The following is a 24,564-nucleotide window of genomic DNA, read 5'->3' as shown; positions in this document are numbered from 1 at the left end:
AGCAAGTTAAGGTATTGCGATTGCCTATAAGCCAGTCAGACATACTCTTGGGTTTCCAGTGAGAGTAGTGGCACTGCAGTCTGGTTAGCAGGCCTCAAAATACTTGAAATACCAGCAGCATCAGTCCAAAACTTTATGGGTGAATCATGCAAAAAGAGGTATTTCCTAACAAAAGCAGTAATCTCGAGTTCTGATAAGCAGGGGAAATTCATTTAGACATATGAAGTAAGAGTAGATGATGTTAAAAAGAAGGAAATGTGCCCTGCCACTGGCAACCAGGCTTGTGGTCTCTGGGCTCCTGAAATCCAACCTTTTTCAAAACTGGTTAACAGGCTGCACAACTGCGTTCAATGTGACTTACAGCTGATGAAGTACAGTCATACCACAGTGAAAGGAACTTGTGGTAATCCACATGGTAGTTAATTGGGTGTGTCTGAATCTTGGCTTCAATTTGACAAGGTAAACATTCTCACTACAGGATCGAGGAGAATTTGAAAACTAGGGTTACAAGTAATGTTAATTTTCCAAATGTTGGACATTCAATTTACCTAATTCTTCATGGGATACAGTGCATTTCTCCATCATCAGTAAGATTCTTGATTTATTTTGCAGAACACATTTTTCTTTTGGATGAAAAATGACAGGTAGAGCTCGAGCCAGAGCAAGAGGCCGGTCCCGTGGTTTGGAGACCACACAGCCGCCCGGACCCACGGTAAGAAATCCCAAATATTATAGACCTCATCGTATTTGCACATGGTTGACTTTTAAAAAACAAAAAAAACTGAAAACAGATTTTAAATTGTTAAATTACAAAACTGAGCTTTTAGTTTTAAATGTCTGTCGACTAGTATCTTGGCACTAGGACTTGGCATTTCCAATACCCCTTTGCTTTACAGGGTCTTCTAGGCTTACTTGCTGTTAGCAACTCTAGCATAGCACCTCTTGTCTTAGAGAAGGCTTTTATTCACAAAACAATCCAAAAATAATGTGTTGCTATAAATACACAGCAACTTATAACTTTAAAATTTTAATTTGCAGTTTAGTCATTGTTTTCAGATGCCTATTTTACTCAAATGAAGTCCTCATTCCAGAAGTTGATGCCTGTTCCAGCTGAAACATTTTATTGCTGGAGTTTCACATACATAGAATTTTACAAAATATATTTCTTTATGCTTTTATTGTCATAGTGTGCGCAAATGCTTTTTTGTATGGTCACACTCAGATTTTTCGACTGATGTTAGGTTTTCAACTCGCAGTGAGGCCCGTTAACAAGGCCTCTGTGCCAGTGCCCGACCCCAAAACGGGTATGTTACATTGGATATATCCAGTTGCCATGAGCTAACTTACTTATAAGTTGCTAGTATATGGTACCCAGGGACTGTAAATTGGAGAGAGTCTACCTTAAGGATTGCAGCACTGGGTGTGCCACCCTGGGTGGGAAAATAATAAACCGGGTCCCCTAGTCTGCCATTTCAGACTGGAATGGCAGTTTTGAACTGCTAGCCCTATTTGCTGTTGAAAAGTCATGGCAAAGTCAATTGCGCCCCTGGAACACCTCTGTGGCAGGCCTACTGAGCCCCTCAAAACTATTGTTTATACTGTGGATAGACTTGGCCGCTCTGTTCGTGAAATGTATTAAAATATCTACTTGTCCATGGGACAGACTGTAAAAATAAAATCAGCTTGTCCCTTTCGTGCCATGTAGTGTGGCGACAAATTATGGCAGAAAAAAAAACTAGCAAAAAAAATGTTTTTGGTCTCAAAGCACACATTGCCACACCAAAACTTTTTTTTCTATTGCTAGTGTTTGTTACAATGGTTAGGGCCTGGCAGCCCCCACAAAAATAGTGGTACAAAAACCATGTCAAAAAAAGACACTCATTGATGAAATCAAGACTCTCGAAAAATGTTGGATTGGTTGGCTTTGCCAGTGCTTGTTTATTTTATGCTTCCCATAATCCTTTTGAAAATGGCTACACTGATTTTCCATTAGAAATATTTTTTTTTAAATACCAGCATGTATCAATACATTTTACTAAATGACGCATCTGATAGACTTCTAGCTGCAGATTCCTTACCTTTTGAATTCCCTGGCTTCAGCTTCGAATCTGATTTTTTTTTGCTGAGCAATAACCCTGTGCACACTGTCAGGTGGCGTCGTTCAGATCAGCGTGCTTCATTCTGTTCCGCATGGTGTCGTTGGAGCTGTCTGATGTACAGGTCGTCTATAAAGGCACCACCCTGGCACGCATACATCAGTTCTTTTCCTTCCGTGCCGGTTAGGCGCAGGGCTGGGATTCAGCTACTCTCTGTCTTTTTTGGTAGGCCTTTGTTGACTTTTTGTCGAAGATCTTTTTGTCTGTGCGAGATGTCCTTGAGGAAGACAGGGTTCAAGCCATGTTGTGCATGCCATCGTGCCATATCGGTGACGGACCCCCACCAGGTATGTCTCTGGTGCTTCGACAGAAACCACGACTCAGTCGTGTTCCGATTGTCGGGCCATGGCCCGAAAGCTTTGAGAGAGGAGTCTCTGAAGCTCATGGTGGCCCGGCAGTAGATGTTGGATTCAATTTCATCTCCCTCACTGGCGGTCTAGAACATCGGACAAATGGGTCTTGGAGATCATACAGAAGGGCTATTCCCTCCCCTTCCATTCTTTTCCCTCACTTTTTGCTTCCATTTAAAGAACGGCGGCTGGAGGATCGCTTAATTTTGCTCCTCGACGAAGTTATGGCTCTCTTGGCCAAGGGAGCTATAGAAAGGGTCCTGATGTCAGAAGTAGGCAGTGGTTGTTATTCCCGCTACTTTCTGATTCCCAAAAAGAACAAAGCCCTATTTGGGATTTGTGGAGCATCATTCCCTTCCTCAAAGAGAAATTCAGAATGCCCAGTCTTGCTAAGGTCTTGTCTCCTCCTGGACCAAGGAGACTGGATGGTAGAGTTGGACTTGCAGGATGAGTATTTCCACTTCCACATCCCCATCCTGCTTTCCCTACAGGCGTCAATTGCAGTTCAAGGTGGACAACAAGCACTTTCAGTTTACCGTGCTCCCCTTCGGTCTCACTAGTGCCCCATGGGTATTCACCAAGGTGATGGCGGTGGTAGCAGCTCATCTGCGCAGGCTAGGGGTTTCAGTCTTCCCCTTCTTTGACAACTGGCTGTTGAAGGCTCCTACGCCGCAGACTGTCGTCAACCAACTTCAGACTATGGTGAACCTCTTGCATTTGCTGGGGTTCACTATAAACGTGCTGAAGTCGCACCTGACTCCCTCTCAGAAGCTCCCTTTCATCAGAGCTGTTCTGGACACAGTGCATTTTTGGGCTTATCCTCCCAAGCAGCGAGTCCAGGATTTTCAGGTTACAAAACCGATTTGTTCGCCCTCTATCCTGGATTTCTGTGAGACAGACTCTGAGGCTGTTGGGACACACAGCCTCCTGCATCCTGTTAGTCAAGCATGCCAGATGGCATATGAGGGCTTTGCAGTGGGACCTGAAGTTCCAGTGGGCACAGCATCAGGGGAATTTTACCGACTCAGATCTCAGAGGGAACTGCAAAAGACATTAAGTGGTGGTTAGTGAACTACGATTGGGTCAGAGGCAGACTCCTCTCCCTTTCCTGGGATGTGGAATTCCTGTCGCCAGATGCCCGGGACATATTGTTTGAGATCAAGGACAACACGTTTTCATGTTTATTTTGACCTTAGGACAAGTAGGCCCAACCCCCTGCAGCACAAACCCTTTGACTGCCAGTTTACAGAGAAGGGAACTGTCTGCAGTTGAAGTAATGTGTCCATGTGTTAATGCTGTTCGAACTTGTATTTATGGTTCATTAATGAATAGTCTTCATTATTAGGGTGTGCGCTGTAAATAAACATTTTATGGTCACACTGCACTTACTGACAGTCGTTCCATTAAAAAAAAAAAAAAAAAGTGTACATACATGTTTGAAAAGTTTAACAATATGAGGCTAAGTATAATGCTCCCAGAATGCTCTGATTAAATGCAAATATTTGCAGACGCTTGTAAGCATGAGCAAGTAGGGAAAAGTTTCGCTACTATGAAATTTTAGGTGCTATTTCTTTGAAGCATCATTTAGTAAAATATGTTGGTGCATGCTAGTATTTCTAAATAATATTCCTAACGGAAAATCAGTGTAACCATTTTCAATGAGAGTATGGGAAGCATGAAAATAAACAAGCACTGGCAAAGCCAACCGATCAACAGTTTTGTGAGTCTTTTTTGGTTTGGTCAATGCATGTCTTATTTTGACATGGCTTTTGTAACCCTATATTTTTGTGGGAGCTGCCAGGCCCTCACCATTGTAACAAACATTGGCAAAAAGCAAAAAATGTTTTTTGGTCTCAAAAAGCACACATTTCCACCAGTGGCCTAACAAAGACCCCTCAGCCCCCCTCCAGAGGGCCCACTCAGCACGGCACCTGCTGAGGGAGTCTGAGGTGGGTGGTGAGGGGGTCTCCCCTCCATGTTCTTTGCAGGGGAACCACTCCAGTTTTGTTAAAATACCGATTTGCCACATTAGTTCCTGGCACTGAACAAAAATTTATACCAATATGCTCCTTGTGGAAGAGCAGAATGCGATCACTCACAGTAAAGCCAGCCAAAAGATAGAGACAGAAATAGAAGTTTAATAAAAACAAAATGTCTTTAACGCCAGACCTAAATATGGACCCAATTCTTAAAGAAAGTCACAAAAGTGCACCCATGGTATATGTCTTCGAATTAGTGCATTTCATGAATTCGCAAGAACTTGCAGAAGTAGATCAGGAAACTGTACTCCTACAAAATATTTGTGACCTGTATTTTAGCACGAGCAAATATGCATGCGTAGATTTGCTCATGTGAAAATCTATTGAGCGTTTACAAGTTCACTTTCTCTCCAACCACTTTTTTCCCCAATCCTGGAAGAACTTCTACTGCCATTGTCAGGAGTAAATTTCCAACCTTTCTCATTAAGGGAACAAATTCGAGAAGAGCTAGTGAAAATCCTTGAAACATGAAAGTTAGTAGCTGTGCAGACTCCATGGCATTCCAGCCTTGGAACTATGGCTTATTGCTTATTGCTTACTGCTTCCTCCAGCCCCAGCATGTAGATCTGCGGAAAGGTGGCAAAATAAAGAAATTGCTATAGTGCGGATTGAGAAAGCAAGTATTCAAGCCCTACTATAGTAGTAGCCCTGGCACAATCAGAGGGTGTTATTATCAGAGCTCTTACATAATGAGATTGCTGCCATAATTTGTCGCTGCAATACATGGCACCAAAGGGACAAGTAGAATTTTTAAACGACAAGTAGATTTAAGAAGCAGCCTGTCCCATGGACAAATAGGTATTTTATTAAATTCCACACCACTGCCTTCCCAAGCCAGATCACACAGTATTGACAGATGCATCACTTCTGGGATGGGGTGGCCATCTGGGAGAGGTGGAGATCGGAGGTCTCTGTTCTCCGGCAGAATCTGGACTCCACTTGCTGGAACTCCAGGCAATCGGAGTGGCATTGAAAGCATTTCTTCCTGTTGTAAAAGGGAAGATAGTGCAGGTGTTCACAGACAACACCACTGCAATGAGGTACTGCAACAAGCAGAACGGTGTGGGGTTGTGGACGCTTTGTCAAAAGGCTCTGCGGCTCTGGATATGGGTGGAACAGCAGGGCATAACCCTGTTGGTTCATCACCTGGCAGGTTCCTTGAACTCCAAGGCAGACAAACTCAGCTGTTTGTGCCTAGCGAATCACGAATGGTGCCTCTACCCAGACGTGGCACAAGGACTCTTTGGCAGTGGGGAGATCCTTGGTTAGATCTGTTCGCCTCCGCAGAGAATGCGCAGTGTCAGCAGAATTGCGTGTTGGAGTTTCCAAGGCGGCTATTGCTCTGCGACTCTCTTCATCGCGAGTGAAATTCAGGCCTCCTGCACACTTTTCTGCCCATGCCACCTCCACCCAGAGTTCTCCAGAAGATCAAGAATGACTGGGACCAAGTAATCTTATGGCTCCGGTTTGGGCTCGGAGAGTCTGGTATCCAGAGCTTCTGAACTTGAATATTGATCATCTGATTAGGCTGCCCCTTCAGGAGGATCTTCTGTCGCTGCAGCAGGGGAGGGTTCTCCACCTGAATCTGTCAACTCTGCGCCTTCCTGTGTGGAGATTGAGCGGTGGCAGTTGGTGGCTTTTGACTTTCCTCCTGAAGTCTGTAAAGTTATTTTGGCATCCAGGTGTCCCTCCACTAAAACGGTATACGCTTGCTGTTGGAAACGCTTTTTATATCCTTGTATAGAAAAGTCTGTTGATCCTCTTTCTGCTTCTTTCAGATATCCTTCTCTTGCCCAGCAGGGTTCTGCCTTGGGTACTCTCAAGGGCTATCGTTCTGCCTTATCGGCATTCCTTTGGCTGCCTGATCAGCCTTCACTTTTCAGATCTCCCATTGAAAATAGATACAAAGGGCTTGTACTTATGTGTTCGATGGCATCTGTCGCTGTAGATACACATGGTATGCATGAGCTCGCCATCTGGTGTTGGGTCGGAGTGTTACAAGTTGTTTTTCTTCGAAGAAGTGTTTTCGAGTCACGGGACCGAGTGACTCCTCCTTCTGTGCTCATTGCGCATGGGCGTCGACTCCATCTTCGATTGTTTTCTTTCCGCCATCGGGTTCGGACGTGTTCCTGTCGCTCCGAGTTTCGGAACGGAAAGATAGCTGAAACCAGAAGATTTTCGACGGTATCGTTGCGATCTGGTTCGAGATAGACACATACGACGACGCGTTGAACATCGAAGCGCTTCGGTGCCCTTCGGGGTAGATTTCGGCACCCCGCCGGGGCCTAGTCGGCCCGACCGCGTGGAGAACAACGCCGATGGAACGGACCCCGTTTCGATTCTGCCCCGAATGCCACAACAAATATCCTTATACGGACCTACACTCGGTCTGTAACCTGTGCCTGTCACCCGAGCACAGCGAAGAATCCTGTGAGGCCTGTCGGGCGTTCCGGTCCCGAAAAACTCTGCCCGACCGTCGAGCGAGAAGACTGCAGATGGCGTCCACGCCAAAGGAGCGTCGACAGTTCGAGACAGAAGAGGAACAGGAGGAATCCTTTTCCATCCAGGATTCAGACTCCGACGAGCTAGACTCTACAAAAACTGTGAGTAAGACGTCGAGATCAGAACTTAAAAAAGGAAAGACGGCCCAGGGGACGCCACTGCCAACCGGCCATGGCTCCACCCAAATTCTCGGTGACCAACAATCGGCACCGAAAAAGGCCCATTCAGTGTCGAGATCGTCCGACTTCGGTCGAGACACCGGCACGCAGCCTCCTCGGGACCGAGAGAGTGCTAAACAGAAGCATCGACACCGAGAGTTCGGTGTCGACACGGATCGACGCCGAGACAGTGGCGCCGAAGACCATAGAGGCCAAGAATTTTCGGCACAGAAAAAGAGGAAGGTTACCTCGGAGCCGAAAAAACTATCAACAGGGTTTTCGGAGCCGAAAAAAGCGACATCAGACCCTGTTTCAGGCTCCTATACTGAAGAGCATTCTATGTCTTCACAAATGAAGAAACATAGATTTGAACAAGAACTGCAATCCACTGACGTGGATCACACGCAAAAGCGTATCTTTATTCAGCAGGGGACTGGGAAGATCAGTACCCTTCCACCTGTCAAACGAAAGAGAACGCTTCAGTTTACTCCTCAGCAACAAACAGCACAAAAGGTAACACCTCCTCCCTCGCCTCCACCTGTAACTCCGGCTTCGCCAACTTACACCCCGTCACATTCGCCAGCTCACACCGCCATGAGCCACGATGACCAAGATCAGGATGCGTTGGACTTGTACGACGCACCAGTGTCTGATAACAGCCCAGACACATACCCAACTAGGCCATCACCACCGGAAGACAGCACAGCCTACTCACAAGTGGTGGCTAGAGCAGCACTATTCCATAATGTGGAACTACACTCGGAACAAGTAGAGGATGATTTTTTATTTAACACCCTCTCTTCAACCCACAGCTCCTACCAAAGCCTGCCGATGCTCCCAGGCATGCTACGCCATGCAAAGGACATTTTCAAGGAGCCAGTTAAAAGTAGGGCAGTGACGCCTAGGGTGGACAAAAAGTATAAGGCGCCTCCTACGGACCCTGTATTCATCACCTCTCAGCTGCCACCAGATTCTGTGGTGGTAGGGGCTGCCAGAAAACGGGCAAATTCACACACTTCTGGGGATGCACCTCCCCCAGATAAAGAAAGCAGGAAGTTCGATGCAGCCGGGAAGAGGGTTGCTGTCCAAGCAGCAAACCAGTGGCGCATCGCAAATTCACAAGCGCTGCTAGCGCGATACGACAGAGCCCACTGGGATGAGATGCAGCATCTCATTGAACATCTCCCAAAAGATCTGCAAAAAAGAGCAAAACAGGTTGTTGAGGAGGGTCAAAACATTTCCAACAATCAAATACGCTCCTCCATGGATGCAGCAGACACGGCCGCAAGGACCATTAATACGTCGGTTACCATCCGTAGGCACGCATGGCTCAGAACGTCTGGATTCAAGCCAGAAATTCAGCAGGCAGTGCTTAACATGCCAGTAAACGAAAAACTTCTGTTCGGTCCGGAGGTCGACACAGCCATAGAAAAGCTCAAGAAGGACACTGCCACTGCCAAGGCCATGGGCGCACTCTACTCCCCGCAGAGCAGAGGATCTTATAACACCTTCCGCAAAACACCTTTTAGAGGAGGGTTTCGGGGTCAGGCCACACAAGCTAGCACCTCACAGTCCGCACCGCCCACCTACCAGGGACAGTACAGGGGAGGTTTTCGGGGCCAGTATAGAGGGGGGCAATTCCCTAGGAATAGAGGAAGATTTCAAAGCCCCAAAACCACTACCAACAAGCAGTGACTCACACGTCACTCACCCCTCCCACACAACACCAGTGGGGGGGAGAATACGTCAATATTACGAAGCATGGGACAAAATAACTACAGACACATGGGTCCTAGCAATTATCCAACATGGTTATTGCATAGAATTCATGCAATTCCCTCCAGACATACCACCAAAATCACAAAATTTATCTAAATACCATTCACAGCTTCTAGAGATAGAAGTTCAAGCACTACTGCAAAAAAATGCAATAGAATTAGTACCAAGCACACAAATAAACACAGGAGTTTATTCACTGTACTTCTTGATACCAAAAAAGGACGAAACACTGAGACCAATTCTAGACCTCAGGGTAGTAAACACATTCATCAAATCAGACCACTTTCACATGGTCACACTACAAGAAGTGTTACCATTGCTCAAAAAACACGACTACATGACAACCCTAGACCTCAAGGACGCATATTTCCATATACCAATACATCAATCACACAGGAAATATCTAAGGTTTGTATTCAAAGGAATACATTACCAATTCAAAGTATTGCCTTTTGGTTTAACAACCGCTCCAAGAGTATTCACAAAATGCCTAGCAGTAGTCGCTGCACACATCAGAAGGCAGCAAATACATGTGTTCCCGTATCTAGACGACTGGCTAATCAAAACCAGTTCGCTCACACAATGCTCAAACCACACAAATCAAGTCATACAAACCCTCTACAAACTAGGGTTCACCGTCAACTTTGCAAAATCAAACATTCTGCCAAGCAAAGTACAGCAATATCTAGGAGCCATAATAGACACGACAAAAGGAGTAGCAACGCCAACTCCACAAAGGATCCACAATTTCAACAGGGTCATTCAACACATGTCTCCAAATCAAACAATACAAGCAAGAACAATACTACAGCTCCTAGGCATGATGTCCTCATGCATAGCCATTGTCCCAAACGCAAGACTGCACATGAGGCCCTTACAACAGTGCCTAGCCTCACAGTGGTCTCAAGCACAGGGTCACCTTCTAGATCTGGTGTTGCTAGACCGCCAAACTTACCTCTCGCTTCTATGGTGGAACAGTATAAATTTAAACATAGGGCGGCCTTTCCAAGACCCAGTGCCACAGTACGTAATAACAACAGATGCTTCCATGACAGGGTGGGGAGCACATCTCAATCAACACAACATAAGAGGACAATGGAACATACATCAAACAAAACTGCATATAAATCATCTAGAATTATTAGCAGTTTTTCAAGCACTAAAAGCTTTCCAACCAATCATAACCCACAAATACATCCTTGTCAAAACAGACATGACAACGATGTATTATCTAAACAAACAAGGAGGAACACATTCAACGCAGTTAAGCTTGTTAGCTCAAAAAATATGGAAGTGGGCAATCCACCATCAAATTGGTCTAATAGCACAGTTTATTCCGGGGATCCAGAATCAGCTGGCAGACACTCTCTCGAGATCACCAGCAAGTCCACGAATGGGAAATCCACCCACAGATTCTGAACACCTACTTCACACTCTGGGGAACACCACAAATAGACTTATTTGCAACAAAAGAGAACGCAAAATGCCAAAACTTCGCGTCCAGATACCCACACAAGCAATCCCAAGGCAATGCCCTATGGATGAACTGGTCAGGAATATTTGCTTACGCTTTTCCTCCTCTCCCTCTCCTTCCTTACCTAGTAAACAAATTGAGTCAAAACAAACTCAAACTCATTTTAATAGCACCAACGTGGGCAAGACAACCCTGGTACACAACACTGCTAGATCTGTCTGTAGTACCACACATCAAACTGCCCAACAAACCAGATCTGTTAACGCAACACAACCAACAGATCAGACACCCGGACCCAGCATCGCTGAATCTAGCAATCTGGCTCCTGAAATCCTAGAATTCGGACACTTACAACTTAGCCAAGAGTGTATGAAAGTCATAAAGCAGGCCAGAAGGCCATCCACTAGACACTGCTACGCAAGTAAGTGGAAAAGATTTGTTTGGTACTGCCATCATAATCAGATACAACCACTAGACGCAACTCCAAAACATATAGTAAATTACTTGCTTCATTTACAAAAAGCAAAGCTAGCCTTCTCTTCTATTAAAATACACCTTGCAGCAATATCTGCATACCTGCAAACTACATATTCAACTTCCTTGTATAGGATACCAGTTATCAAAGCATTCATAGAAGGGCTTAAAAGAATTATACCACCAAGAACACCACCTGTTCCTTCATGGAACCTAAACGTGGTTCTAACAAGACTCATGGGCCCACCTTTCGAACCCATGCACTCTTGCGGAATACAATTCCTAACCTGGAAAGTTGCCTTTCTCATCGCCATACATCTCTAAGAAGAGTAAGTGAAATTCAAGCGTTCACAACACAAGAGCCTTTTATACAAATACATAAAAATAAGGTCGTCCTACGACCTAATCCAAAATTTTTACCCAAAGTTATTTCACCATTCCATCTAAATCAAACGGTAGAACTACCAGTTTTTTTTCCCACAGCCAGATTCTGTGGCTGAAAGAGCACTACATACATTAGATGTCAAAAGAGCATTAATGTACTACATTGACAGAACAAAAAACATCAGAAAAACTAAACAGCTATTTATTGCATTCCAAAAACCTCATGCAGGTAACCCAATATCAAAACAAGGTATAGCCAGATGGATAGTTAAATGCATCCAAATCTGCTACCTTAAAGCAAAAAGACAACTGCCCATTACTCCCAGGGCACATTCAACAAGGAAAAAAGGTGCTTCAATGGCCTTTTTAGGAAACATCCCAATGCAGGAAATATGTAAGGCAGCCACTTGGTCTACGCCTCACACATTCACCAAACACTACTGTATAGATGTGCTATCCGCACAACAAGCTACAGTAGGTCAAGCTGTATTAAGAACTCTATTTCAGACAACTTCTACTCCTACAGGCTAAACCACCGCTTATGGGGAACTAACTGCTTACTAGTCTATGCATACCATGTGTATCTACAGCGACAGATGCCATCGAACTGAAAATGTCACTTACCCAGTGTACATCTGTTCGTGGCATCAGTCGCTGAGATTCACATGGACCCACCCACCTCCCCGGAAGCCTGTAGCAGTTCAGAAGTTACCTTCAATTTTGTACATTTGTATATATATTATTTAATCCTTTAATAGGTACATACTTACATTTTTCATTGCGCGGGCACTATTACTATAGTACAACTCCTACCTCACCCTCTGCGGGGAAAACAATCGAAGATGGAGTCGACGCCCATGCGCAATGAGCACAGAAGGAGGAGTCACTCGGTCCCGTGACTCAAACACTTCTTCGAAGAAAAACAACTTGTAACACTCCGACCCAACACCAGATGGCGAGCTCATGCATACCATGTGAATCTCAGCGACTGATGCCACGAACAGATGTACACTGGGTAAGTGACATTTTCATTCTCCCTATACCCATTGTTCGTCCCAATGGGACTTAAATCTGGTCCTCACATTTCTTGTGTGCTTCCTTTGAGCCCTTATACAACTGTCCCCGCCGGCTGCTCACCATCAGGACAGCTTTCTTAGTGGCAGTAACGTTTGCCAGGAGGGTGGGTAAGATGCGGGCTCGTTCATCCAGGCAACCCTATGTCACCATATTTTCAGACAAGGTGGTTCTCACAACTTGTGCCTCTTTCTTCCCTAAGGCGGTGATCCCATTTCATCTGGGTCAGAGCATCACCCTGCCCACCTTCTTTGCTCCACTGCATCCCTCTAAAGAGGAGCGACTCCACCGGCTGGACCCAAAAAGTGTTGTTCTACCTTGACTGCACAAAAGAATTCCAGGTGGATGAGCAACTCTTCGTGGATTACGTGGGAGCAAAGAAGAATCGGGCAGTGCAGTAGCAAATCATTTCGCGTTGGGTCTTTCTCTGCATCAAAATCTGCTACGCATTGACAAAAAAAGTCTACCTGGGGAAAGCTGCTACCACTGCTAGCTCGGGACATTCCAGTCCTGGATATTTGTCAGACAGCAATGTGAGCATCTTTGCACATGTTTGCAAAACATTACTGCCTGGACAATCAGGTATGGAGAGACAGACAATTTGTCAGTTCGGTCCTACAGGAATTTTTAGTGTAGTAGAGGTATCTGCAGCCCACTGCCAGGACGTTATGGCTTGGGTATCTATTCAAAGGTATCAGCAGCTACTTGGCTACGGTAACGCATTATCTGGTAGAGACAGCCTAGCTGCAGATTCCTTACACCCACCCTTCCCTCCCTGCTCTGTGGGTATGTCTAGTAGGGTTAGGATTTCTCCCTTTTAGGGCCCTAGTTTTGCACAGGCAATCTGTTGGATATATTCATGACTATGCTTCCTGAATGGAAGTTCGTGGGTAAAAGAACTGACGTACATGCGCAGGGGTAGTGTCTTTATATACTCTATGACGCCACCCGAAGACGTGCGCAGGGTATTGCTCGGCAAAAAATTCCGGATTCAAAGCTGAAGTCAGGGAATTCAAAGGTAAGGAATCTGCAGCTAGACAGTCTCTACCAGATTATGCGTTACCGGAGGTAAGGAACTTGTTCTTCAAAGAAATCACACCTAAAATTTCATAGTAGTGAAAAATGTTTTTTTTCTACTTGATTTCCTCCTACCCAAATATTTCCTTTTTGAAAGCAAAAGAAGCTTCTGCAAACATTTGCATCTAATCAGAGAGCAATCTGGGCGCTTTATACTTACCTCATAAACTTTTCCAAACGTGTTTACTTTTTTTTTCTTCTTTTTACACATTGGAACCACTGTTAGTAGTGCAGTGTGACCTTTAAACTTTTATTTATAGCACTCACACTAATAATGAAGGCTTTTCATTAATGAAACCTAAATACAAGTTCAAACAGCATCAACATATGGACACTCCTATTACCTTAACTGCAGACCGTTACTTTCTCAAACTGGCAACCAAAGCATTTGTGCTGCAGGGGGTTGGGCCTACTTGTCCCAAGGACAAAATAAACATGAAAATGTATTGCCCTGGACCCCAAACAATATGTCCCGGGCGTCAGGCTATAGAAATTCCACATCCCTGGTTACACTCTGACATCTCAGCTGTGCTAACTTCTGAATGGTGCAGACAAAATTGGTGCGCCAGAGATAACAAACAGCTTGTTGCGTTAAGCACAACCTGGTTCTCAAGTCGAAATTAATTTAACAAGTTACAGTGTGCTACTTTTACAGAGTTCTCACTTTGTTGTCTTCAATTTCCAGCGCCCTTAATGGTTGCACATCAAACTTAAACTCGAGACAGCTTTCTGCCCTTCTGGGAAGACGTGCTAATTACTCCCAAGAAAGGAGACAAGGGGGTGCACTGGCGAGAGGGATTACCTTCCTCCTGCAGGAAGTCACATGGGTGATGGACAAAAAGGCGAGCTTCAAAGCTGAAGAAGCCTTGGAACGGTGAATGAGGAACATTTGGGAGAGGGGCAGTCCCATTGTGTAGGCAGACTAGCTGGGACGGTGTAAGGAGTGGAGAAACCTGCTGTCAAACTGGTTCTCCTGAGACATGTAGCCCCACCTCTTGGCTCGGCTAGGGCGCTCTGGATGCCGAGAAACTGGTTCTTGGGAATGGGCAGAATGGTGCATCTTGGGATAGCCAGATGCCACACTTAACAGAAAATTGTGACCATAAGGGAGGTAACCCGGTAGCCCAATTGGCCTTGACTGAAGGCATTTTCTCTTCATAAATGGGTCACCCCAAAATCAGATCTCAACTGGACTGGAAGGACTACCCTGCTGCACCAACGTGGTCTGACTGGTAGCTATCAAAGAGGAGGGACTATGATTACTGTGTCTTGTTTAAGGAGAAGTCGCCTTTAGAGCTCAGCCAAAGTAGAGAGACTCCAAGTGCCCGTCACCTGCCGTTCTGTTCACAGCACAGGGACACAATAATGAATGCAGAGCTCCCTGACTAAAGAGATATGAGTGGGACAGGGAAAATTGCAGAGACGCAACATCAAAACCCCCCACCTCCAGAGTTCTAAATAAAGAATCTAAATCACGTCTTCAACCACAAAAGACTGACCTATTTTTAACAAAAGTTTTTCACATGGATTACCTATAAAGATTACTAATACATTGCAGCCACCCGTTTGATATTAAAACATTTATGCAACCACATTCATACCATCATCATCATATCTTGTCTCCATACCAACCTCAACTCATATAAATATACCACTCACTTGACTAAAATAACCAGTTGCGCCATTCTCTATCAAAAATGTAACAAAAACAGCAAAAATATCCCCCAAGTAACATCAAAGTTGCACATCTTGATATTGTCATTTGTCACATACATGGTTCTAATTAGCAATATTCAAATATAAGAAATACAGCAGTTTCCCAAATTCAGTAGTAAACATCCTATGAACTGTTACATTCAAACTAATAACGAGTAATTGGGGGGCCTCGGCCAAAAAATAAGCAGAATTTGTACAAGGGCCTCAACTGGCAACTGATGTTAAAATATCCAAACTGTTGTTGCGGTGTCAATGTCCATTTTGTTGACGTAGTGTCACAAAACCTGAAGAAGCCTGCTAGGACGAGTGGAAGCCCACCTTCCCGGATCGCCGCTCCAGCTGTCATGCAAACCATGAACCGGAAACCCACGCTCAGAAGCTGCACCAATCCTGCTCAACTCAGGAGAGTCGTATAAATGCAGCTTGGTCATTCAGACGGCAAACTACATTTGGGTTTGGCCGAGACATTACATTACTGGTAGTCTAGTGGTGACTGGACTCAGGCCAGACTTTAGAGGACCTCTTAGGACATCAAACCCTGTGTCCAGGACCCCCTTACCACCTTGGTGGATCGAGGAATCCCTGCAGGAAGGCACCCGTCTGCTGCACCGCATCTACAGCATCATGTATCCTCCACATCAGGACAACTCCATAGAATTCCATTGCTTTGGGGATAAAGCGCCTGGAACTACTTTAAGACTGCTTCTTCAGTGGAACTAACGGTTTGCGGTTGTTGATGGTTCCCCCGAGTGGCTCCCTACTGGAATTGGTCACCTAAATGACATTTAAGGGTCCGCATTGCTTGAGAACTAGCCCACATGTTTGGTGAAAAAGTATCTAAGTGTCAAATTAGTTGAATTTCCCAATACTTGCTCACACTTGAGTGAAATGCTTTAATTTACAATACCTTGGAAATTCTATATCCCCTAATCCCTGCAGTGGATCTTTTTTGTTGTGGTGTCCACAATACATTCTGTTAGAGAGGTGGTGTTCAGAAGACTCCGGTCTCTGGTGGAATCAGGATCCCACAGGTCTAATCACATTTTTATTATTTTTCGAGGCCTGAAAAGTGCACTCTATGCCACTTCACAACACACTACTCCTTTCTATGCCCCTCCACTACATGCTACTCTATTTTACAACACACCTCTCCGCCCTTCACCCCACTCAGTATAACCCATTTACCCCCTTCTGCCCCCCCGCTCCACCCCAGTCTAGCCGTCTCGGCTGCCACCCCAGTCTAGCCGTCTCGGCTGCCACCCCAGTCTAGCCGTCTCGGCTGCCACCCCAGTCTAGCCGTCTCGGCTGCCACCCCAGTCTAGCCTTCTCAGCTGCCACCCCAGTTTGCCCCCACTGCTCCACTCTGGGACTCCCCAACCCCCCTCTACTCTCCACCCTGACCTCCCATGTTCCCTGCTCTCCCCTCTGCCCCCTCATACGCCTCCTCTCTGGTCCCCCCCACGCTCCACTCTGTCTCCCACTTCACCCCAATTTACCCTTCTCTGCCCCTCTAACCTGTAACTGTGCTGAATAGCAGCCACACTGTTTTGCAACATGGCTAAAATACATTGCCAATAGTTCTCGCATAGACTTTGCCTCTGCTAGTTTTTCCTGTATTGCTTTACTAGGGGGTCTGGTGTTGTGTACTTTTAGTAATTATGCCACTATATAGTCCATCTGTCCTATCTGTCTTGTCTAGTGGCATACTATCAGTAATTTTATGCATGAAAAGCGATTAACCAGTGTAGCACATATTGTTCTCACCACAGTCAGGTGTGGAACTGCCTGACTGGTCATTGGGAAGTGCACTTTCGAGTACACAGATCATGGTTCTGCTCAATACATTGGGTAGTGGCGGCCACAACAAAAGTTTCTGTGACTGCCTACCAATCAGATCATTGTTTGTCATTATTCAGGCCTATCCTATTTGCAACATTTATATGCTCTCTCCTGTTCTTTTCTGTGCAGTTCCTGTGGCGCCTTGTGTGTGTTGTTGCGTATATATTTTTCTAACTATTCACTCTTTTTAAAATACATTATTTTTTATTTAAAAGATTCAGTTTCCAAAAAGTGTGTGTGTGTTTGGTTTTGAAGCAGCTGCAGCATATGCTACTCTTATGTTTGGTGACGTAGGATCTTTCTGACATGGTTACCCCCACCCCCAATTTTTTTGCCTGGTGTCTGTGTGTTTTGACTGATGTACACTGGGATCCTGCTAACCAGGACCCCAGTGTCAGTGTTCTCCCCTACATTCGATTGGCAAGTGCTTTTCTACACACTGCAATTGGCATGCTAGTGTACCTCTAAATCCCTGGTGTATGGTACTTGAGTACCTAGGGCATCTGTACACCAGGGGCACCCTGGGCTGCAGCATGTATTCTGCCACCCATTGGGGCCCATGCAAACTGTCAGCAGGACTACCATTGCAGCCTGTGTGAAATGGTGCATGCACCATTCACCCCAGATATAAGCCTCCACTCAGATCTTGGTCACTGCACTTTGACCCTATGTCACCCCTAAGATGGGCCCTTCAGCCCCAAGGCAGGGTGCATGGCTCCAAGTGTGAAGGTACCCTTGCACGAGCAAAGGTACCCCTACAAACCCCAACTCAATTTTCTGGGCTTTGTGCGGGGAGGCCATTTTAAGGTATGTAGTGGACACTAGTCACCACAAGATGTCCAACTATAAAATGGTTTCTCCGAACTTAATCATGTTTGGTACCAAACATGTTGGAATAATGCAGCTACACTGATTCCAGTGTTTGTTGCATAATACCGTGTACTTTGGGGGTTCCATGTCTGTCTGTGCATCCTTGCAGCGTCTGTGTGCAAGCCGCTGCCGACACTAGACCCAGTTCTGCCCTCCTACTGCTGAGCTTAACTTGGACAGGGGAAGGCAGGACAAACTAATTCCTGTAGGGGAGAGGTGTTACCACCTCTCCTTTGGAAATGGGTGTCCCTGGGCTAGGGTGGGTGTGCTCCTGAGACTGCTTTGAAAGACACATTTGGTGCCCTTCTTGCAAAATCGGTTTCTTCCAGTGCAGGCGTCCCCAGGCTCCCATTCTGGTGCGAAACACACAAAGGACAGGGGAGTGACCACCCTTCTGTCAAACTCTTCCTCTATGGGGGTGCTAGAGCTCTGCTCCTAATCCGGATAAAATCTCATCTATGGAGACCAAAATTGGGGAAGGGAGGGTGGGAGAAGGTGTGAGGAAGGGGAGGGGGGTGTTGCATTTTCGATAGCCTGGCCAGGGATCTATGCTTATGCTTTTCCCCCCAATCCCTCTTATCCCAAGAGTAATAACCAAGATCAAATCGGCACAATGCCAAATAATTCTTATAGCCCCTGCGTGGCCACGTCAACATTGGAAAACGGAGCTTCTACTGATGTCCACCCATAAAAATACAACCAATTCCGTCACTACTCACTATGAACCAGGGACAAGTGAGACATCCGTACATGGCTCCTGAGTTCAGTGAGTTTGGCCACTTCATTCATTCATTCCAGATGACTGCAAGGAAATACTAACCAAAGCCCGGGCATACAATACAAACAAAACATACCCCAAGAAGGGGAAAAGGTTCTGCTTGTGGTGCTGATCTGCTAAAGTACACCCTTTATCTTCAGCTCTGGAGAAAATCTTACCTTATCGCCTTCATCTGGCGCGCTCAGTATTGTAACATGCATCCATTAAAGTTCACCTGGCAGCCATCTCTTGTTGTACAAGACAGGCAGGTAACCCATCTCTGTGGTCTCATAGACTCATAAAACATTTAGTGGAAGGTATCTTCAGACCCTATCCGCCAGTCAGTGTGGTATGTTGCTAATCTAAACAACTTATGCATGTAATGTATTACTACATTAGAACATGATATTTTGTTTTAGAACATCGGGGACTCTCATCTCGGCGATGGGGAAGGATCAAAGCATGTGAATATATGAACGTTTCCAATGCTGGAGAACTACATTTACAGGTAATTAACTTATTTCTTACGTTCCTAATGACCCAGGGGGACACCAGAACCAAAACTAGGGAGTTTGGGTGATCTTACTCTGATCCCCACTCTTCTGTTTCCCAAGCCTGTGATTGACTGCTTGATGGGGGATTTGGGTGCAGGGCGGCCAGGACCTGCAGCCAAACCCTGGCGTGCACAACCAGATGCCATGCGTGATGTGGGGTTGTGTGCTTCTAGAGGGTTGGCCGCAGGGCTACGCACAAAGGCACTGCTAATTAAAGGAGTAGTCCAGGATAGACCCCTCTTTGGAAGACTACGAAACCACCAAAGCCTCGTTCAAAAGGTGGAAGGAGCACACATGAGTTGCCTCAGCCAGAGGCATGGCAGAGTGGGCCGCGTTCAATGCTGTGACCGATGGGTCTCCAGGAGCTACTAGATGCACAAAGGGTGGTTCATAGAAGGTGTCAAATAGCAACCACAATCTCAAGGGAAAACTACGGCAATGAGCCCTTATTGGGAACATCATCAGATTAATGTCTGTAGAAAGTACATGTCACAAAACAAGACACACTTCCAGTGCATGTTTGAAAAGACGACATAAGCAATGGAAGACCGGCTGCACCCGGCAGAAAACCGGTCGAAATGGCAATGACCAGTTCTTGTCTGTTTCTCCAGTAGTGCTTCTCCAAAGTACTGCATCATGCGCTCACGACATAGTTGGATTGGTGGGAGCTCCATCACTCTTAGTTGGGAGGGGGCAGCCATTGTGAATTAAAAATAGCAGTAGCAAGATACTGCCAGTTAATGTGAAAACAATCTGGAACCTCTAAACTCACTCAAAAAGTGAGTAAATGGCTGAAGGTATAACTCCAAACAGTCTGGAAGCTGCTGAGAAATCCACATCCTATAGCCTTAAAGTTTACAATCCCTACGGTGTTAGACGCATAAAAAATTTGACTGGCCAATTCAACAAAGCGTCTAGGAAAGTTTGTATTTAAATGGACTGTATCTCAGCAGACTACCTTGCCACTTGCAGATCATAGGTTTCACGGACAGATGTGAGCTCCGTGTTGTTTTTTTTTTTTTTTTTTTTTTTAATAAACAAAAGTGCTTTTGGTCTGCTCAGCTTGTCGAAAATGGACATAAGTAGCAGTGTGAGGCCACAGATTTGCTACTTTTCTCATGTGATTTCCACAACAGGTCACTATTTGAGAAACAAATCACTTATGCAACCTACTCCCATCCCACAACAGCCTTGATCACTCAGCATCCAAGTAACCCCCATTCGAAAGTTTCTGAAACTCTGGGCGAACCAAAGGGAAGGGACTACCCTTGAAGTAGCAAATTACGTTCGCTACCGACTCATTGCTTGTGCCGTTCAGTGCCACCTGTTTGCAAATCCTAGAATGGCTTACAGAAGTTTTACTTTTGTCTCTGCTGAGGAAAACATACTCCATTCAAGCATTTGAAATCAAAGGGCAACTTCCACGCGTCATGAATGTAGTTATCTTCCAACTGCTCAAAGCTGCCAACAGGAAAGTGTTTCAAACTAGAAATTAATTGAATTGAAAAGTTGATATTGGCAGGGAGATCACTCTGTATTAGCCACACTGATTGTGTTTCGGCTGCAGTAAAAGGGCATTTCTAACTTCTCAGTGTTAAGCAAGATGCAACTAGCTTTCTTCTTAGCCATTATCTGTTGTTTGTCTGAAGTTAAATGCAGCAAATAACTCTTTAGAGTTGATGTGCTTCTATGGCACTTGGCCACTATTAAGAACTTGTAAAGTCCAACTCAACTGCATAATGGACCTAAGCTGTCTTTGTCCATGGTGTAGAGATGACATATCGTTTTGAATAATGTTGATAGCAGAGGACAAAGTTCAATGTATATATGAGTAGACCGGGTGTTAATACCAGTGTTGGCAATTGCTATAGCTTTCTGTAAATGTTCCTTATCTGTTTGCCTTAAACGAGCAGCAGTTTCCACTTAGGTAAGCTTCCAAATATCATTATAAATTGCATGTAAGAATCTTTTAGAGCGTGGTTTTCTGGGACCTAACAAGAAATCTTGTAAGCCAATGTCTTCTGAGAGGAGGGAAAGGTGATCTTTTATAGCTGTTAGTGTTCTTTATTGCAAGCATTGTTGATATAATGTACCCACACTGTATGCAGTGATGATACTAGAGTGCTGTTTGATGTAACAAGGGTCCGGTCTGCTCGCGCTCCAACCTAGTGTAGAGTTCATAAAATGTCCACTGGCCACAATAACCACTTGTTGGGACCTGAAAGTGATGAATTAAAGGTACTGTTCTGAATAAGTCAGTCAACTGTTCTTCAACTTTCATAGCCTTGTATGGCCAATTGGGAGATGATGGAATCTGAATAGATTAATTTAGTGTTGGTTAGCAGTACTTCCCTTGATTTCAAATTTGGCAGTTTGAAATAATTGAACTCGGCATTTGTAACATCATGCCCAGCTAAGTAAGCAAATGTCTCTATATTTGTTTTGGAACTCCACGCTGGTGGAGTCAGACAATGCTCCCATAGTGTGCAATTCAAAACTACTCTTGGAGTACTATCTCAGTGTAAATAATGGTGTCCATAATGATGGTAACAGAACATTTTCATATATACCGTTTCACTTTCAGACACAATTTAATATTCAAGCTCAAAGCATAGAATAAACTTTGTTTTTTTTTATTTTTATTTTTACATCCCAGTCATCACAAACTGCCCCATATGTGGTGTCATTCATAGACGTTTTGGAGATGCATGGAATTTGAATCATTTCAGTAGGACCAAATATATCAAAGGGTACTCCTATCCCACACAACCCCATCAGGAACTGGAACAGCAGAAATGTTCACAAGGGACAGGTCTGCTCAGACTTTGTGTGAGGGCAAGTAAGACTTTAAAATCTCATCCACCAGTTCAACAGCAGAGCGTTCAGGAAGCTATGACCATGTATCAGCAAAAAGACCGTAATAAACCCAGTCCATAGAAGGAAGGTAAGCAGTGTTAAAATGATCCATAGATAGTACCACTTGCAAATCAAATAATTGTGTATAAGCCAGTTAAAGCTTTCATATCTACGGGGTGTCTGCAGTGGAACTTTTATATTGCTGACAAATGTCACAACTAAGGACATACTGCTTTGTCTGTTTATATAGACCGTGCCACCAGTATCGTATTGTGTTTTTTTTTTTTCCCCCCCTAAAAAGGTAGATGGTAGCCGCCACACCAGCAGGTGCAACACCCTCATGCGCTGCCTTGATCAGTTCTAACCTGTGATCTTGATTGAGTATCACACGATTACCCACCCTTGGCATTGTAACAAAAGGAATATTTTGGGCACTTAAGTGGTAGGAATACTTGGCTAGGTATGATTGTGGTAAAAGCTTGCCGTCACCGAAGCATTCACAGCAGCCAAAATGTCAACATTGACTCTCGTATGAGAACAAGTTATCGCAGCGACAGACTCCGTAGCCACTGCAGATTTGGCAGCTTCATCTGCCAAATAAGTTTCCTACAACTTGTATTTCAGCACAAGGACTGGATGCAATAATACAATATCATACACAATAAATGTGGGCAGCTCAGGATCTGTATGTTCCAGTGCCAAGGGCAGTGCTTTAAGCTCTGCAGGTTGTGCTGTGCAGTCCCCTATGTATGTACGTTTTGAAGAGGGTGGAAGTTATCATCCCTCATAACTCTACAAACTACTGTCCAATCGACAGAGTATTATTGTTTAGTACCTTCAGCTGGTTGAGCTGAACCATCAGTATAAATGATGATTCTGTATTGGTCAAGTGGCATGATATTAGTGGGCATGGGGTACTCAAGTTCATACTGGAGAAATTCTTGGGTCTATAGGTTTGGGTCAAAAACGTAGTCCACATCAGTTGCTGTCAACAAGGTAGTCCATTGTATCTAACATGGATGAAACACTTTTGCATTAGAAACGCTGGCTTTGGTAACGGCCTCAAAGGCTGGGATTGGGGTCACAAGCAAGATGCGTTTACCTTTTGGCTAGTGTTCTCCTTGATGACCACCATCTGCACTGCAGTCATTATTTTTGTCATTATTTTTTTGTGGGTGCAAAACACATTTCTGCACTGGAGTATAAGTGTGATTGTACGCTATGGATACTGTCACTTTCATTGAATGTGATATATGTGATTCTGATGGCACCTGGAATGACCTGGATTGCCAAGTTTGTTTCGTTTACACATCTGTGTAGATGCTTTACTTCGAGCATGTCAGTCTGTAATGATTTAAGTATGTTTATGTTGTGATGTCCAGTGTTTGCCTGAGAAATCAGAACAGATTAAGTCAAAGTGGTTTGTTGCATTACCTGAAATGTACGTTAAGCCACAACTAAAGAAACCTAGCAAAGATTGCATTTTCTTGATGGTATTCAGTGCTTGTAGCTGAGCACACTTCTCTGCGAACTGTTGCCAGACGTTTCCTCACTTTAGAGCTTGTATCCCAGGAACAGGACACTGAGCAATGCAATTTTAGTATTCTTAACATAAAATTTCTAGCCATGGTCAGCAAATCTCAAAACGATGCGATCTATCCTGGCTGTGTGTTGATGATCATCCGTCAGATAAATGTCATCTACATAGGACAACTCAGGATCAGTATTGTGCATTATTGATGTCACACGAGCTGAGAGTAATCCTAGACTTTTCTAACTCCCCTGGGGGAGTTGGTAGAAATGTACTGAGAACCCAACGCTGAAATTGCTGTTAAATCCTGGCTTTCAGGCACTAACTTTTAGCAGAAAAACGTGTTGGAAATATCCAGGTGTAGTTTTGTATTTTTTGCACCCTATATTAAGTGCTGTGCTATGTGAATTTTGAATGGCAAATCTGTGTGTGTGATTGTTTAGATGTCTGTAACCAAGACTATTTTATATGAGTGGTCCAACTTGGCAACAGGAAACAAAGATGTTCATAGGTGATACACAGGGTTCATTTACTTCCTTGTACAAGAGTTGGGAGAGAATTTCTCTCACTGGGGCTTTGACCTCATCTTTTATTGGATATTGAGGTTGTATTTGCGGATTGGACTGTTTTGGTGTGACACGATAGGGAGAGTCCCTGTCCCAACCCACGTGGTTGCTGTACAGCTGTGGAGCCTGTGCCAGAGCCCAATCTGCAGCAAAGGCTTCTTTTACGTGTTCTGGAACAAGGACTGAGAAAGAAGGCAAAATTACATCTTCCTCTTGTGGAAACGTTTGGACAAACTCTGGCAGTCAATCTTTTTCTGCCAGAAGAATGTCATAGTTCAGTGTTAATTTTTCCCAGCAGATTAATTTAATGGTGCGCTCAATGTATGCCCTCAATTTGAATTTTTGATTTGTAAACCCTGTCGGGTGGGGAGACACCCCTGTCTGCTGTTTCGACTTCAAGGTAGTAGT

The 24,564-nt window shown here is 44.7% G+C and overlaps 1 protein-coding gene across 2 annotated transcripts in view; it reads left to right on the top strand.

The window, feature by feature from the left end:
• PIWIL1 (piwi like RNA-mediated gene silencing 1) overlaps positions 1–24,564 on the top strand; it is a 1,338,982-nt gene that overhangs the window by 9,957 nt on the left and 1,304,461 nt on the right. For both annotated transcript variants that reach the window (XM_069215364.1, XM_069215365.1), the window contains exon 2: positions 613–712. In XM_069215364.1, the coding sequence (XP_069071465.1) occupies positions 638–712 (75 nt within the window). In that variant the 5' untranslated portion in view covers positions 613–637. The remainder of the gene's footprint in view (positions 1–612; positions 713–24,564) is intronic.

This window comes from Pleurodeles waltl, chromosome 11 (assembly GCF_031143425.1).
Source record: "Pleurodeles waltl isolate 20211129_DDA chromosome 11, aPleWal1.hap1.20221129, whole genome shotgun sequence".
NCBI classification, from domain to species: Eukaryota; Metazoa; Chordata; class Amphibia; order Caudata; family Salamandridae; genus Pleurodeles; species Pleurodeles waltl.
Note: the sequence above shows the minus strand (reverse complement) of the source record. Positions and strands in the feature narration are given on the sequence as shown.